Genomic DNA, 17,210 nt, shown 5'->3' on the forward strand with positions numbered 1-17,210 from the left:
TGACAACATGTCCAAAGTATGTGAGACGAAGTCGCACCATCCTTGCTTCTAAGGAGCACTCTGGTTGTACTTCTTCCAAGACAGATTTACTCTTTTGGTAGTCCATGATAGTCAATATTCTTTACCAACACCACAATTCAAAGGCATCAATTCTTTTTCGGTCTTCCTTGTTCATTGTCCAGCTTTCACATGCATATGATGCGATTGAAAATACCATGGCTTGGGTCAGGCACACCTTAGTCTTCAAGGTGACATCTTTGCTTTTCAGCACTTTAAAGAGGTCCTTTGCAGCAGATTTACCCGATGCAATGCGTCTTTTGATTTCTTGACTGCTGCTGCCATGGCTGTTGATTGTGGATTCAAGTAAAATGAAATCCTTGACAACTTCAATCTTTTCTCCATTTATCATGATGTTGCCCATTCGTCCAATTGTGAGGATTTGGGTTTTCTTTATGTTGAGGTGTAATCCATACTGAAGGCTGTGGTCTTTGATCTTCATTAGTAAGTGCTTCAAGTCCTCTTCACTTTCAGCAAGCAAGGTTGTGTCATCTGTACATTGGCCCTCGTGTGTCTGTCTGTTTGTTGTATTGTGGGGGCTTGCATGTTGCTGTCATGCAGGAAGCTCTGCTACCAGTATTCAAATACCAGTAGGGTCACCCATGGCAGACAAGTCTCAGCTGAGCTTCTAGACTAAGACTAGGAAGAAAGACCTGGCGGCCTACTTCTGAAAAGGAGTAGCCAGTGAAAACCTCATGAATAGAAGCTTCTACAAACTCCCTGAGGAACCAAATTACTGGGCTGGGGGCTGGGGATCAAGGTCTCAGGAGACATCTAGCTCAACTGGCATAATACAGTTTATAAAGAAAATGTTCTACATTCTACTTTGGTGAGTAGCATCTGGGATCTTAAAAGCTTGTGAGCAGCCACTTAAAATACTCCACTGGTCCCACTCCATCTGGAACAAGGGAGAATGATGATAACCAAAGACACAGGCGAAAGATTAGTCCAAAGGACTAACTGACCATAGCTACCACAGCCTCCACCAGACTGAGTCCAGCACTGCTCTGACAGGGATCACAATAGAGGGTCCTGGACAGAGCAGGAGAAAAATGTAGAACAAAACTTAAACTCACAAAAATAGATCAGACTTACTGGTCTGGTACAAACTGGGAAAACCCAGAGAGTATGGCCCCCAGATGCCCTTTTAGCTCAGTGCTGAAGTCACACCTGAGGTTCACCCTTCACCTAAAGATTGTTGTTGTTAGGTGCCATCGAGTCAGTTCCGACTCACAGCGACCCTATGTACAACAGAATGAAACACTGCCTGGTCTTGTGCCATCCTCACAATTGTTGTTTTGCTTGAGCCCATTGTTGCAGCCACTGTGTCAGGCTATCTCATGGAGGGGCTTCTTTTTTGCTGACCCTGTACTTTATCAAGCATGTTGTCCTTCTTCAGGGATTGATCCTTCCTGACAACATGTCCTAAGTAAGCACGATCACTTCTAAGGAGCATTCTAGCTGTACTTCTTCCAAGGCAGATTTGTTCGCTTCTTCTGGCAGTCCACGGTATATTCAATATTTTTCACCAACACCATAATATAAAGGTGTCAATTTTTCTTCAGTCTTCCTTATTTATTGTCCAGCTTTCACATGCATGAGGCAAAAGATTAGACAGGTTGGAATTGACTCGACAGCAACTGGTTTGGTTTTGGTTTTGTTTTTATAAGACAAATAATAACACAGAAAGTTTAACCATGTATATGAGACTGAATGGGCACATCATCCCAGGGGCTAGGCTAAGAAGACAGGAGGATATAGGAAAGCTGGACGAATGGAAATGGGGAAGCTGAGGTTGAGAACGGGAGAATGTTGACACGTTGCAGGGTTGGCAACCAATGTCACAAAGTGACACATGTATTAATTGTTTAATGAAAAACTAATTTGCTGTGTAAACTTTCACCTAAAGCACAATCTAAAAAAAAAAGCAAATTGCAGGACGATTTGTATAGTATTTGTACAAAAAGAAAGTTATATATTTTCTAGAATGATACTCAATAAACTGCTAACAACTGCTATCCCTGGGGAGGGTAAGGGATTAGGCAGGAGTGTACAGGGAGGGTAGGACGTGAAAGAAGACTTAAGGGGAGGGGGTCTTTCGCCTTTTATTTATTTTTATACTGTTTAAATTTTTACAATAAGAATATATTCCTATATTACTTATGAAACCAAAAATACAAAAGGAAAGAATCAAGTACCTTTTCTGATTGCCTTAGCTCATGGATTCGACTGGATGAAGCACCAGCTTACTCTGAACTGAAAGATTTACCTTAAAGCAGACTGAGCTTCCATTTCTAACTCTACAAATATTAATGGGGTGCTGCTTGACTGATTGATTACCCCGACTATGCCACTAACTAGCTTTGTTATGTTATTGTGTGATAAATGGTAGGCTTGAAGTTCTCCAGGGCAGGGATCAAGGTTTTGGGGTCCTCCCACCTTCTGTATCTCCAGTGAGTAACAAGGAGCCTAGCTGAGAGTTGCTGCACAATTAATGGGAGGAAGGGCAGTAAGGAAGGGCCTCGCAAAGTGGGACTAGAGCTGAATTAGAGGCAGCTGTTAATTATAACGGAAACCCTGGTGGCATAGTGGTTAAATGCTACGGCTGCTAACCAAAGGGTCGGCAGTTCAAATCTGCCAGGCGCTCCTTGGAAACTCTATGGGGGCAGTTCTACTCTGACCTATAGGGTCGCTTTGAGTCGGAATCCACTGGATGGCACAGGGTTTGGTTTTTGGTTAATTATAACGCTGTCCATGCCCCGTTAAACTGACATGTGAATGCCATCTAGTGGCATCAAGAGGTTCCTGCAAGATTTAGAGATGAGAGGAAACGGACTTTTCTGACCATTTCCACACACACACAAAATGCATTGATTGTTTAAAAAACTATGACCCTCATTATAAAAAATCTCCACCATGGACTAAAAGGTCAAGCTTTATGTCTTGCAGTGTTGGTAAAATGGCATTAGGTACTCTTATGTCTGAAGTCTCATCTCTTAGTCCTCCCTTGTTGAAGTCCGATTCACTTTTTAAGTTGATCATGCCAAGCCTCCTCCATCACTGCCCTACACAGCTCTGAGCTTTGCAAAGTCCACACTTGCCACACTCCTATTCCACCAAAAAAGAATAAACCACAAATGATAATAAGCATACACACCTGTGCTTTCCCAAAATTAATGAAACACTACCACAGTTCCTAAACCTGTGCTCAGGACAAGATACAAAAGACCGGGAAAAAACCTTCCATACACTTTGCCCTCCAGGTTTAGCATCTTCCTGAATCATCTGCTGGAAAGCAAGTAAGTACCACTCTGAAAATGTCTAATGAACCTTTAAAATGGCTTGCATTCAAAAGGGCAGCAAAGAAACCAATGTCCAGTGTTCTTCCTAAGTACCAATCTATGACAAAAGCCCTCACCTGCCCAGCAATGAGTCTTCAAAATACCGTAACTATCAGGAAACCAGCTGGGCAATTCAGAGGCTGAGCTGTATGGTACCCAGAGTTTATGGACTTCTGGACTCAAAAAAAATGATATAGGGGCACGATGGTAGTTAGAGAAATCACTGTACTGTATTTATAGACATCCAGCAACTACATGCTAAGTAGAAAAAACTTTTTATTTTTTAAATGTTGTTCAACTGAACAACTAAAAATATCCCAAAGACCCCTAAGGGAGAGACACTGTCTAGCCCAGGGTCAAGGGGGTAAGGCCCTGAGGGATCCTATGACCCTGAACACATTCTGGAAATTTCCATAAATTATTAAACACTTCTTATAATCCCACTTCTTCACAATAGGTGCCGCATAAATGTGGGAGCGAAAACACCAGGTGAAATCTGGCAGAAATTAGGATGACCATTTGAAAACATGCTCTGGAAGTGTTCTGGGGTGGATGGCTTTAGACTGGTGCAGATATGCACGGATTTGTTCCTACCACCTGGATCTGGAGTCGCAGGGAAGCTAGGCATCATGAACATCATGGATCCATCAAGCTACCCCTAAAATAAGCAAGTCTTAGTATCTATTTATATGCAGCTCCCAAGAGACTGAAGTGGTTCTTCGTAATGGCCGAATAATACTCAGTAGCAACCCGATCTCTCCGCCCAGGGTTTTAAGACCTTGTCCTGCACACACTGATGGCAATAACGAACACTTGCGCTGTAGACAGTACATTTTAAACCGGCAATTCAATCTGTTGGAAGATGTGTTCTTCCGAGTCCCTTATTTCATATTAGTAAAAGCCAACAGTTCCTTGTGTTACTGTGAAAACGTAGTCTCGGTATAAAGAAACAGCTGACAAGAGACACGATGCTAAGCTCCCTACAGGAGTGTCCGGTGACAGCTGCACCAAGAACACAGCTTACAGTCCAAGGAGGATGCAGAAGCAGGCCTGCCAGCCCGGCCCAGGCAGGTCCCCTCGGCCCAGCCCTGTCCCTAGCCCCTGCCCTGCCCCCTCGCCGGCCAAGGGCACTGAAGGCCGCTCCCCGCCAGAGACCGGAGCACTTCTTTCTAAATGTTTCCCAGGCCCTGCTCCTAGACTGACGCCTGCTCTTTCGGCCCTGGTCCCCTTCCTCCTCTGGGCTCTGCACCAAGCGGCGGCCCACCCGGCCCCGCGGACAGCGCGAGCCTGGCTCGACGTGCAATTTCGCTTTCGCCTGGGCCCGTCGGTCGGCGGCCCGCAGGCAAGCAGCCGCGGAGGCGGCGGGTAGCGGCGCCCACAGCCCGGCGCCGCCCTACCCCGAGGCCGTGGGCCGGCGGCGCCCCTACTCACGTAGCGCTGCAGCTTCCTCTCGGGGGGCGACTTCACGAGCCAGCCGGTGCACACGGCGTCGCCCGCGCTCATCGTGGCCGCCGCGCCGCTTCCTCCAGCTGGGCCGCCCGCCCGCCGGCCGAGCAGAAGGAAGTCGGGCCATTGATCCCCGCGGGGCGGGCCCAGCGCCGCCCCGCCACCGCCCCACCGCCCCCTGGGCGCCCCTCAGACGGGTGCCGCCGTCCCCGGCCTCTCCTACCCACCCGCTCGGGTGACAGCGAGGACTCAACAATGTAGCGCCCCAAAGGCGCCTTCTTCTGTGCCATCCTGACACCTTGCCCCATTAAATGGGCTTTCTCTCAATTTTGCAGGCAAGTAATTTGAGACAGGAGCTCTCATCCCATAGTAGTTAAGAGCTTGGCTGCTAACCAAAAGGTTAGGAGTTCGAATCCACCAGCTGCAACTTGGAAACCCTGTGGGGCAGTTCTACTCTGTCCTGTAGTGTCAATATGAGTTGGAACCGACTTGATGGCAATGGTTTTGGCTTGGGTTTTTTTAAATCCTTCACTAAAGTTTTACATAATCATATAATTTTATGTGGTGGTGCTGTGGAAGGACTTAAGAGATGGACCATAAACAATTTTGAGGCTTACCCTTAATTCACTCACTCCATACACACATTCATTCTCATTCTTAACTTCTCTCCCTTGAGATGTACATGTGTGCATATATACATATAGGTAGTCCCCGACTTAGGACAGGGTTCTGTTCAGACGACTCTATCGTGAGTCGACTCCATCGTAAGTTGCTTCTGACAGAAGTCAAATACTTCAATTTGTTTTATTTGGTTTTCATTATTATTTTGTCAATATCTTTACATTCAATCTTCATTTGTTTCTGGGACTTAAAAACATTACTTATAAACTTACAAATACATTTTAATACATACATAAATGAAGCCAATTGCCCTAGAATCAATTCATAGTGACCCTATAGGACACAGTAGAGCTGCCCCATGTTTCCAAGGAGTGACTTGGGGATTCAAACTGCTAACTTTTTCAAGCTGTTAACCACGGTGCCATCAGGGCCTCAACTACGCCACCAGAGCTCCATAATACATACATAAAAACATACAAAAAATACACAAATCATAAAAACTTACTCCAGCAATGAAGAAGAGTTGGGTGACGTTGGTATTTTGTCAGTTATAGTAGTAACTCCATTTGTAGAAGGTTCTAGATCATCCGGATTATCTCTGGAAATGGGGGGGGGGCATTTCTAGTCAGAAAATTAGTGACAGTTGTCTGTATGGTCATAACATTGAACATCTGCAAACGACCATCTGAGAATAACATCAACAAATTACATGCTGCAACACTATATGTAAATAGATGTCAGAGGAGACTCCAAAACTTGCTCTTGAACTTCGAGCATGTAAAGCAAAAGGAAGAAATGATGAGGTAAAAGAACTGAGCAGAAGATTTCAAAGGGCCTCTCGAAAAGACAAAGTAAAGTATTTTAATGACATGTGCAAAGAGCTGGAGATGGAAAACCAAAAGCGAAGAACACGCTCGGCGTTTCTCAAGCTGAAAGAACTGAAGAAAAAATTTAATCCTCGAGTTGAAATAGTGAAGGGTTCCGTGGAAAATATTAAACAACACAGGAAGCATCTTCAAAAGAAGATGGAAAGAATACAAAGAGTCATTATACCAAAAAGAACTAGTCGATGTTCAACCATTTCAAGAGGTGGCATGTGATCAGGAACCGATGGTACTGAAGGAAGAAGTCCAAACTGCTCCGAAGGCATTGGCAAAAAACAAGACTCCAGGAATTGACGGAATATCAATTGAGATGTTTCAACAAACAGATGCAGCAGTGGAGGTGCTCGCGCGTCTATGCCAAGAAATATGGAAGACAGCTTCCTGGCCAACTGACTGGAAGACATCCATATTTAAGCCTATTCCCAAGAAAGGTGATCCATTGAATGTGGAAATTATAGAACAATATCATTAATATCACACACAAGCAAAATTTTGCTGAAGATCATTCAAAAACGGCTGTAGCAGTATATCAACAGGGAACTGCCAGAAATTCAGGCCGGTTTCAGAAGAGGACGTGGAACCAGGGATATCATTGCTGATGTCAGATGGATCCTGGCTGAAAGCAGAGAATACCAGAAGGATGTTTACCTGTATTTTATTGAGTATGCAAAGGCATTCGACTGTGTGGATCATAACAAATTATGGATAACATTGGGAAGAATGGGAATTCCGGAACACTGAATTGTGCTCATGAGGAACCTTTACATAGATCAAGAGGCAGTTGTTTGGACAGAACAAGGGGATACTGATTGGCTTAAAGTCAGGAAAGCTGTGCGCCAGGGTTGTATTCTTTCACCATACCTATTCAATCTATATGCTGAACAAATAATAGGAGAAGCTGGACTATATGAAGGAGGACGGGGCATCAGGATTGGAGGAAGACTCATTAGCAACCTGTGTTACGCAGATGACACAACCTTGCTTGCTGAAAGTGAAGAGGACTTGAAGCACTTACTAATGAAGATCAAAGACCACAGCCTTCAGTATGGATTGCACCTCAACATAAAGAAAACAAAAATCCTCACAACTGGACCAATGAGCAACATCATGATAAATGGAGAAAAGATTGAAGTTGTCAAGGATTTCATTTTACTTGGATCCACAATCAACAGCCATGGAAGCAGCAGTCAAGAAATCAAAAGACGCATTGCACTGGGCAAACCTGCTGCAAAGGACCTCTTTAAAGTGTTGAAGAGCAAAGATGTCACCTTGAAGACTAAGGTGTGCCTGACCCAAGCCATGGTATTTTCAATCGCCTCATATGCATTTTTCTTCATATGCATGTGAAAGCTGGACAATGAATAAGGAAGACCGAAGAATTGATCCCTTTGAATTGTGGTGTTGACGAACAATACTGAAAATACCATGGACTGCTAGAAGAATGAACAAGCCTGTCTTGGAAGAAGTACAGCCAGGATGGTTCTTAGAAACAAGCATGGTAAGCCTTCATTTCAAGTACTTTGGACATGTTATTAGGAGGGGTCCAGTCCCTGGAGAAGGACATTGACATGGATAGAATTGTGTTTCCCCAAAATATGTATCAACTTGGCTAAGCCATGATTCCCAGTATTGTGTGCTTGTCCTCCTTTTTGTGATCTGGTGTAATTTTCCTGTGTTGTAAATCCTAATGTCTGCTATGGTTAATGAGACAAGATTAAGTTATGTTAAAGAAGATTAGAGTGGGATGCAACACTCTTAGTTAGGTCATATACCTGATCTGATCTAAGGGGAGTTTCCCTGGGGTGTGGTCTGCATCACTTTTTATCTTACAAGAGATAACAGGAGAGAGAAGCAAGCAGAGAGGAGGGACCTCATACTACCAAGAAAGAAGTACCAGGAGCAGAGCATGTCCTTTCGACCCAGGGTCCCTGCACTGAGAAGCTCCTAGACCAGGTGAAGATTGATGACAAGGACCTTCCCCCAGAACTGACAGAGAGAGAAAGCCTTCCCCTGGAGCTGGTACCCTGAATTCAGACTTCTAGCCTCCTAGACTGTAGGAGAATAAATTTCCATTTGTTAAAGCCATCCACTTGTGGTATTTCAGTTATAACTAAGACACTCAGGTAAACCAGAAAGTCAGCAAAAAAGATGAAGACTCTCAACGAGATGGATTGACACAGTGGCTGCGACAATGTGCTCAAGCATAACAACGATTGTGAGGATGCTGCAGGACCAGGCAGTGTTTCATTCTGTTGTGCACAGGGTCGCTATTATGAGTCAGAACCGACTCGATGGAACCTAACAACAATAACATTGTCTTTGAGTTCTGTTTGGCCATTGCAACGAATTATCAAACCCAGTAGAGAAGCAGAGAGTGCTATGGGGCCAGGGGGGACAGCTGATGTCGGAAATGGTGAAAAAATTAGAGAGTAGAGGTGTCACCTCATAGAACCCAGCTTTGTGCTGATTCTGATTCTCCTCTCTCAGGAATCTAGACACATTCTGGTGCTAGAACATACTGTTATATGCCTCTCTCCTAGTTTCTGGGGGCTGCTGGCAATCCTTGGCATTCCTTTGCTGCTTGTAAAAGCATCTGCCTCCATCATCACACGGCCCCCCCACCTTCCGTGTGTGTGTGTGTGTGTGTGTGTGTGTGTGTGTGTGACTGTCTCCCTCTCTGTCCTTCTCTTTTATAAGGCACCACTCAAAAGGGATTAGGATTAAGACCCACCCTACTCTGGCATGACTTTGTTAATTTAACTGTTATCTACAAAGAAAAACCCTATTTTCCCAAACAAGGTCACTTTCACTGGTACAGAAGTTAGTACTGCAACATGTCTTTTTGGGGAACACAATTCAATCCACAACAGCATGGGTGTTTCATTCAAGGACAAAGTGGGGAAGACAAAATATTTATGCACTGTCGATGACTGTTGTTGTTAGATGCTGTCGAGTCACTTCTGACTCACAGTGACGCTATGTACAACAGAACGAAACACTGCCAGGTCCTGTGCCATCTTGACAATCATTATTATGCTTCAGCCCATTGTTGCAGCCACTGTGTGAATCTATCTCATTGACGGTCTTTCTCTTTTTTCTGACCCTTTATTCTATCAAGCATGATGTCTGTCATGTACTGAACTGTGTCCTCCAAAAATGTGTGTATCAATTTGGCTGGGCCGTGATTCCTGGTATTGTGTGACTGCCACCATTTTGTTGTATGTGATTTTGCTATGTGTTGTAAATCTTGCCTCTATGATGTTAATGAGGGGGAATAGGTGGCAGTTGTGTTGATGAAGCAGGACTCAATCTATGGGATTAGATTGTCTTTTGAGCTGGTTACTTTTGGGATATGAAAGAGAGGAGAGAGCAAAGAGACAAACCCAAAAACCAAACCCACTGCCGCTGAGTAAATTCTGACTCGTAGTGACCCTATAGGACAGAGCAGAACTGCCCCACAGGGTTTCCAAGGAGTGCCTGGTGGATTCAAACTGATGACCTTTTGGTTAGCAGCCGTAGCTCTTAACAACTACGCCACCAGGGTTTCCAGGAGAGACAAGGGGACCTCACACCACCAAGCAAGCAGTGCCAGGAGCAGAGCATGTCCTTTGGACCCAGGGTTCCTGCATGGAGAAGTTCCTCTACCAGGGGAAGATTGATGACAAGGACCTTCCCCCGGAGCCAAAAGGAAGAAAAAGCCTTCCCCTGGAGCTGATGCCCTGAATTTGGACTTGTAGCCTACTAGAGTGTGAGAGAATAAATTTCTCTTTGTTAAAGCCATCCACTTGTGGTATTTCTGTTCTAGCAGCCCTAGATAACTAAGACGATGTCCTTTTCCAAGGACTGGTCCCTCCTGATAATATGTTCAAAGTATATGAGATGAAGTCTCGCCATCCTCACTTCTAATAAGCATTCTGTCTGTACTTCTTCCAAGACAGATTTGTTCGTTCTTCTGACAGTCCATGGTATATTCAATATTCTTCACCAACACCACAGCACCGTAATTCAAAGGAGCCAATTCTTCTTTAGTCTTCCTTATTCATTGTCCAGCTTTCACATGCATATAAAGTGATTAAAAACACCATGGCTTTATTGTGAGTAGCCATCTAAGATACTCCACTGGTATCACTCTGCCTTGAGCAAGAGAGAATGAAGAAAACCAAAGACACAAGGAAAAGATTAGTCCAAAGGACTAATGGACCACAACTACCACAGCCTCCACCAGACTTGAGTCCAGCACAACTAGATGCCACCACCACCGACTGCTCTGACAGAGATCACAATAGAAGGTCCCAAACAGTGCTGGAGAAAAAGTAGAACAAAATTCTAACTCACAGAAACAGACCAGACTTACTGGCCGGACAGAGACTGGAGAAACCCTGAGAGTATGGCCCCCGGACACTCTTTTACCTCAGTAATGAATTCACTCCTAAGGTTTACCCTTCAGCCAAAGATTAGACAGGCGCATAAAACAAAACAAGACTAAAGGGGCACACCAGCCCAGAGGCAAGGACTGGAAGGCAGGAGGGGACATGAAAGCTGATGTCTTAGTTATCTAGTGCTGCCATAACAGAAATACCACAAGTGGATTACTTTAACAAAGAGAAGTTTATTCTCTCACAGTCTAGTAGGTTACAAGTCCAATTTCAGGGTGTCAGCTCCAGGGGACAGCTCTCTCTCTGTTGGCTCTGGAGGAAAGATTCATTGTCATCAATCTTCCCCTGGTCAAGCAGCTTCTCAGGAACAGGGACCCCAGGTCCAAAGGATGCACTCTGCTTCTGGTGCTGCTTTCTTGGTGGTATGAGGTCCCGATCACACCCCCCACCCCCCCACCCCCTACCCCCACCCCTCTCTCTGCTCGCTTCTTCTTTTTATATCTCAAGAGACTGCCTCAAGACACAATCCAATCTTGTAGATTGAGTCCTGCCCCGCTAACACAACTGCTGCCCATCCTCCCTCATTAACATCATAGAGGCAGTATTTACAACACATAGGAAAATCACACAATAAATACTGGCAATAATGGCCTAATCAAGTTGATACACACATTTTTGGGGGGACACAATTCACTCCATGACATTCCACCCTTTGGCCCCCAAAAAATCACATTCTTGCAACATGCAAAACATATTCACCGCACTAGATCATATCCTTGCAACATGCAAAACATATTCACCGCACCAGATCATAGCTAAAGTCTTAACTCCAAGTTCAAAATCCAAAAAATCTTCATCTCTGAAATCTAGAATACAAGTTATCTGCTTCCAAGGGTACAGTGGCAGAACAAGCACAAGCTAGACATTTCCGTTACAAATGGGAGAAATTGGAGGAAAACAACACATAACAGGCACCAAGCAAGTTAGCAGAATGCATTACATTAGCCCTCAAAGCTTTGAAAAAAATCCTCTGTTCTCTGAGACAATTTACACAATGGCCCTGCCCTCTAGACTCTAGTTATTGGCCACACTCTCCAGATTCTGAGTGGAGGCCCCTCGGCCCTGGGCTTCACCTCCGCCTTCCAGGCGCACTGGGACACCAATTCTGCTCCCTCAGCTTTAAGTGCACCATTCACCTAGTCCAGCTGAGTGTTGACTCCACCCATAGAAACACCAGAGGCCATGGCTCCAACCTTTGAAATCTCTGAGATCCTGGCCATACCTTTTGAGACTGAGGCAGCTCCGCTTCTTGTGTTGTCCCTTCAGCTTCTGCTTCCTGGTTTCTTGGGCTTGGGCCTCATACCCATGTCTGCCCTGCTGGGCAAGTGTTCCAAAGCTCTGTAGCTCCACTAAATAAGCTCTCTCACTTAGTGGATCGGCTCCACCACTGTCTGGCGCTGGTCTCCTGGTTCTGCTGCTGCTGGCCCTCTGTGGCTGCTGCTCCTCTACCCATTCACAAAACCCACTGCCACATTTTAGGTATCCGTTTTTTTTTTGTTGTTGTTGTTGTTAGAGCAGCACTCCATTCTCTTGGTACCAAATTCTCAGTTATTTAGTACTGCCATAACAGAAATACCACAAGTAGATGGCTTTAACAAAGAGAAGTTTATTCTCTCAGTCTAGTAGGTTACAAGTCCAAACTCTGGGTGTCAGCTCCAGGGGATGGCTTTCTCTCTCTGACGGCTCTGGAGAAAAATTCGTTGTCATCAATCTTCCCTTGCTCTAGGAGTTTCTCAGCACAGGGACCCGGGCTCTGCTCCTGGTGCTGCTTCCTTGGTGGTATGAGGTCCCCCTGTCTCTCTGCTCACTTCTTTCTTTTATATATCAGAGATTGCCACAAGACACAATCCAATCCGGTAGATGGAGTCCTGCCGTAGATTGAGTCCTGCTGCACTAACACAATTGCCACCCATCCTCCCTCATTAACATCACAGAGGCAGGATTTACAACATACAGGAAAATCACACAATACGGGGAATCATGGCTCAGCCAAATTGGCGCACACATTTTTGGGGTGACAGAATTCAATCCATGACAGCTGGCATAGGGAACCCAAGGTGGAGAAGGGAGAGTGTTAGATCACCAGGTAGCCCTGAGGGATCAACTGAGGTTATGAAACTGGCATGGTCATGCTAGTCAGCTGCTTGGATGCAGACAGAATAGGGGGAGAGTTGAATTTAGGCAGGTTGTGGTTTTGCTAGTGAGGATGATGGAAGGAAAAGGGGACAAGGGTTTAGGCCAGGCAACTAGAGCTGGAAGAGCCAGGGGAAATCAGGTGAGCAAGGCAGCACAAATCCCTAGGCCTCTTTCAAACTCACCCCGCTGCAGTTGGAAAATGGGCCCACAGGTTCCACTACCCTCCCCGCCTCCACCTTTAGCACTGATTAACCCATGAAGGGAATTTATGAATGAAATCCCTATAATATTGCCCTGGTGAATGACTACTTGGAGGGAGACCTCTCATGTTCATGCTGTGTACCAACTTCCCAGGATTAAGACAAAGAATGCACAAAACATAGCAAAAATGCAATTATTTAATCACTGTGGTACTAATACAGTAATCAACAAAATAGTCTAGAAACAAGTTGTAGCATATGACAAGTTAAATACATATAGTGAACATTAGTGTCAGTCCTTGAAATCAGGGATGTTAGAAACACGCCTTTATCTTCTTTTTTTAAAAATCTTTTATAGCAACTGAATTTCTAACTCTGAGGCTTCATTCCACTGAGCTGTCTCAAAATATTCTCTTGGGCTTCCTTGATTTTGTCTCTTCTCTGCCCAGGACTTGTGCTCTGTAACCTTAGGCTCACTTCTCTCAACTCTAGCCAGACAACAGACATAAAACAACAGACATAAAACACCAAAAAAGCCCAGTGCCATCGAGTCAATTCCGACTCAAAGCGACCCCATAGGACAGAGTAGAACTGCCCCACAGAGTTTCCAAGGAGCGCAGACATATTGCCATAGAACTCTGCATTTCTAGAGCTATGTTCTGCCATTGTGTTGTACATAGTTTGCTTTCATGGGAAAACATTTTGGGGCAGGGGCATTGCCCCCAAAACACACACACACTCACCTTCTCTCCTTCTCTAAACTCAGGAAGCTCTCTTGAGGGCTTAGTCTTTTAAACACACACCAGAAAGTCTTATAGGTACCACAGCTTTCCTTTGGTATGCCCCACGTTTCTCCTGAGTCATCTAAGCAGAGAGCTGGGTACCCTCTTGAATGGAGGCCTGGAGGGGGAGGAGAAAGGAAAAAATACAGTGCTAAAAATCCATCAATAAATACCTCAACTTTATTCAGCCAAACATGTAGTAATGCATTATTACACAATAACGGGGAAGTAAAAAACTACTAAACTACTAAAGGAGCTGCTCTGAGGGAGAAAGATGTGGCAGTCTGCTTCAGTAAAGATTTAGTAGAACTGTCTTATACAGTTCCCAAAGCTGTATAAGACAGTCCTACTCTGTCACATGGGCTCGCTATGAGTTAGAATCGATTCAACAGCAGTGGGTTTAAAAACTGCTCATGGATAGGATGATACTGGGAAATTTGCATCATTATTATTACCTCAACATACATGCACATAATAGTAATATCATTATTATAATGACATGTGCAAATGACATATACAAATACCTGGAGTTAAAAAACCAAAAGGGAAGAACACGCTCGGCATTTCTCAAGCTGAAAGAACCGAACAAAAAATTCAAGCCTTGAGTTGCAATAGTGAAGGATTCCATGGGGAAAATATTAAATGACACAGGAAGCATCAAAAGAAGATGGAAGGAATACACAGAGTCATTATATCAAGAAGAATTAGTCAATATTCAACCATTTCAAGAGGTGGCATATGATCAGGAACCGATGGTACTGAAGGAAGAAGTCCAAGCTGCCCTGAAGGCATTGGTGAAAAACAAGGCTCTAGGAATTGATGGAGTATCAATGGAGATGTTTCAACAAACTGGTGCAGCACTGGAGGTGCTCACTCGTCTATGCCAAGAAATATGGAAGACAGCTTCCTGGCCAACTGACGGGAAGAGATCCATATTTATGCCTATTTCCAAGAAAGGTGATCCAATCGAATGTGGAAATTATAGAACAATATCCTTAATATCACATGCAAGCAAAATTTTGCTGAAGATCATTCAAAAATAGCTACAGCAGTATATTGACAGGGAACTGCTAGAAATTCAGGCTGGTTTCAGAAGAGTACATGGAACCAGGGATATCATTGCTGATGTCAGAAGGATCCTGGCTGAAAGCAGAGAATGCCAGAAGGATGTTTTAAAAAACTAGTTTTTATTGACTATGCAAAGGCATTCGACTGTGTGGATCATAACAAACTATAGATAACACTGCAAAGAATGGGAATTCCAGAACACTTAATTGTGCTCATGAGGAACCTTTACATAGATCAAGAGACAGTTGTTCGGACAGAACAAGGGGATACTGATTGGTTTAAAGTCAAGAAAGGTGTGAATCAGGGTTGTATTCTTTCACCATACCTATTTAATCTGTATGCTGAACAAATAATCTCAGAAGCTGGACTATATGAAGAAGAGTGGGGCTTCAGAATTGGAGGAAGACTCATTAACAACCTGTGTTATGCAGATGACACAACGTTGCTTGCTGAAAGTGAAGAGGCCTTGAAGCCTTCAGTATGGATTATGCCTGCAAATAAGTGGTGAAAGGCAAATAAAGAAACCAAAAATCCTCACAACTGGACCGATAAGCCACATCATGATAAATGGAGAAAAGATTGAAGTCCAGGATTTCATTTTACTTGGATCCACAATCAACAGCCATGGAAGCAGCAGTCAAGAAATCAAAACACGCGTTGCATTGGGTAAATCTGCTGCAAAGGACCTCTTTAAAGTGTTGAAAACTAAAGATGTCACTTTGAAGACTAAGGTGTGCCTGACCCAAGCCATGATATGTTCAATCTCTTCATATGCATGTGAATTATGGTGTCAGCAAAGAATACTGAATATACCATGAACTGCCAAAAGAACGAACAAATCTGTCTTGGAAGCAGTACAACCAGAATGCTCCTTAGAAGCAAGGATGGTGAGACTGTGTCTTACATACTTTGGACATGTTGTCAGGAGGGATCAGTCCCCGGAGAAGGACATCATGCTTGGTAAAGTAGAGGGTCAGTGAAAAAGAAGAAGACCCTCAACAAGATGGATTGACACAGTGGCTGCAACAATGGACTCAAGCATAGCAACAACTGTTAGTATGGTGAAGAACCAGGCAGTGTTTCATTGTGTGGTACACAGGGTCACTATGAATTGGAACTGGCTGGACAGCACCTAACAACAACAACAACAACATACCCAAAGTCTAGATAGAATAAAAGTTACGTGAGATAAAAACCAATTGTATTTTTAGAAAGCCACAGTTAAAAGTCAAATTTTTCCAATCTTCGGATGGTACAGGAGGAATGGAGAAAAAAAGCTCTCCTTTTTTATCAGCAGCAACTCATTGGAAAACAATGGCAAACGATTCTGTTTGCAATAGCAATAAAGTATTAAATAACTAGGGCTCAATCAATTGAGACATGAACAGGATGAACACGGGTTCTTAAACCTGTAAGAATCTTTGGAAAGTTTTGGACCATCTCCCACATAAGATGCACCTACGAATGTTGCATACAGCCTCGGGAGTTCCAAAAGTTCTGTCACCAAGTCTAGAGATGCTAGGTAAAATATTTACATGAGCAGATGGCGAGGTCTTTCTCCCCGCAGTGAACCACCAGGGATCCTTTGTTCTAATTGAGATATGCTAAAAGCGTAAAATACACGCCGGGAACGGAAGAGTTAGCACGGAAAAAAAGTGTGAACTATCTCTCCATAACGTGTTTGTATTGCCTACATTGTGAAATAAAATATTTTGGGTGAGTTTCATAAAACACAATATTAAAATTATTTCCACCTGTTCCTTTTTACTTTTTTCCATGTAGCTGCTGAAATAATAAAAAGTACACATGTGATTCGCACTCTATTCCCATTGGACAGCGAGGCTCTAGAGGGATGGTACTAGCGAGCTGCAAAGGAACTTCCATTTCTGTGACTCCATTTCCTCATTTTTCAATCGGCGCTGATTCCGACACCTACCTTAAAGTGTCGGCATGAGGAAGCAAAGAACTAACATTTACAGGGCGCTCTGGCACTCAGAACCGTGATCAGGTGTTGGGCGCCCAGGTTAAAGCTAACAAAACTCGACTACCATCCCTACTCCATCCCGCGGCAACCTGGCTGGTTACGCGCGCTCCTGGCTCGGGCCGCGGAAGGCGGGGCGAGGCCCGAGGCGCCTGCGCGCACGCAATACCTGGGCCGAGCCAGCCAATAGAATTGCTGTTGCTTCCCTCACGCATTCCGGCTCCGCCCCTTGGCCCCTGCCCCGCCTCGCAGCGCAGC

At 44.4% G+C, this 17,210-nt stretch overlaps 1 protein-coding gene across 5 annotated transcripts in view; it reads right to left on the reverse strand.

Moving 5' to 3' along the window:
* Positions 1–17,068, reverse strand: part of GAB3 (GRB2 associated binding protein 3) — a 118,744-nt gene extending 101,676 nt beyond the window's left edge. For 4 of the 5 annotated variants that reach the window (XM_003421752.4, XM_023540745.2, XM_023540744.2 and 1 more), the window contains exon 1: positions 4,830–4,934. In XM_003421752.4, the coding sequence (XP_003421800.1) occupies positions 4,830–4,901 (72 nt within the window). In that variant the 5' untranslated portion in view covers positions 4,902–4,934. Of the gene's footprint in view, positions 1–4,829; positions 4,935–5,970; positions 6,064–13,864; positions 14,022–16,907 lie in introns of those variants that run through there. The other variant, XM_064277818.1, reaches the window with a different exon arrangement.
* Positions 17,069–17,210: the final 142 nt, after the last annotated feature.

The sequence above is a fragment of the Loxodonta africana genome, chromosome X (assembly GCF_030014295.1).
Source record: "Loxodonta africana isolate mLoxAfr1 chromosome X, mLoxAfr1.hap2, whole genome shotgun sequence".
Classification (NCBI taxonomy): Eukaryota; Metazoa; Chordata; class Mammalia; order Proboscidea; family Elephantidae; genus Loxodonta; species Loxodonta africana.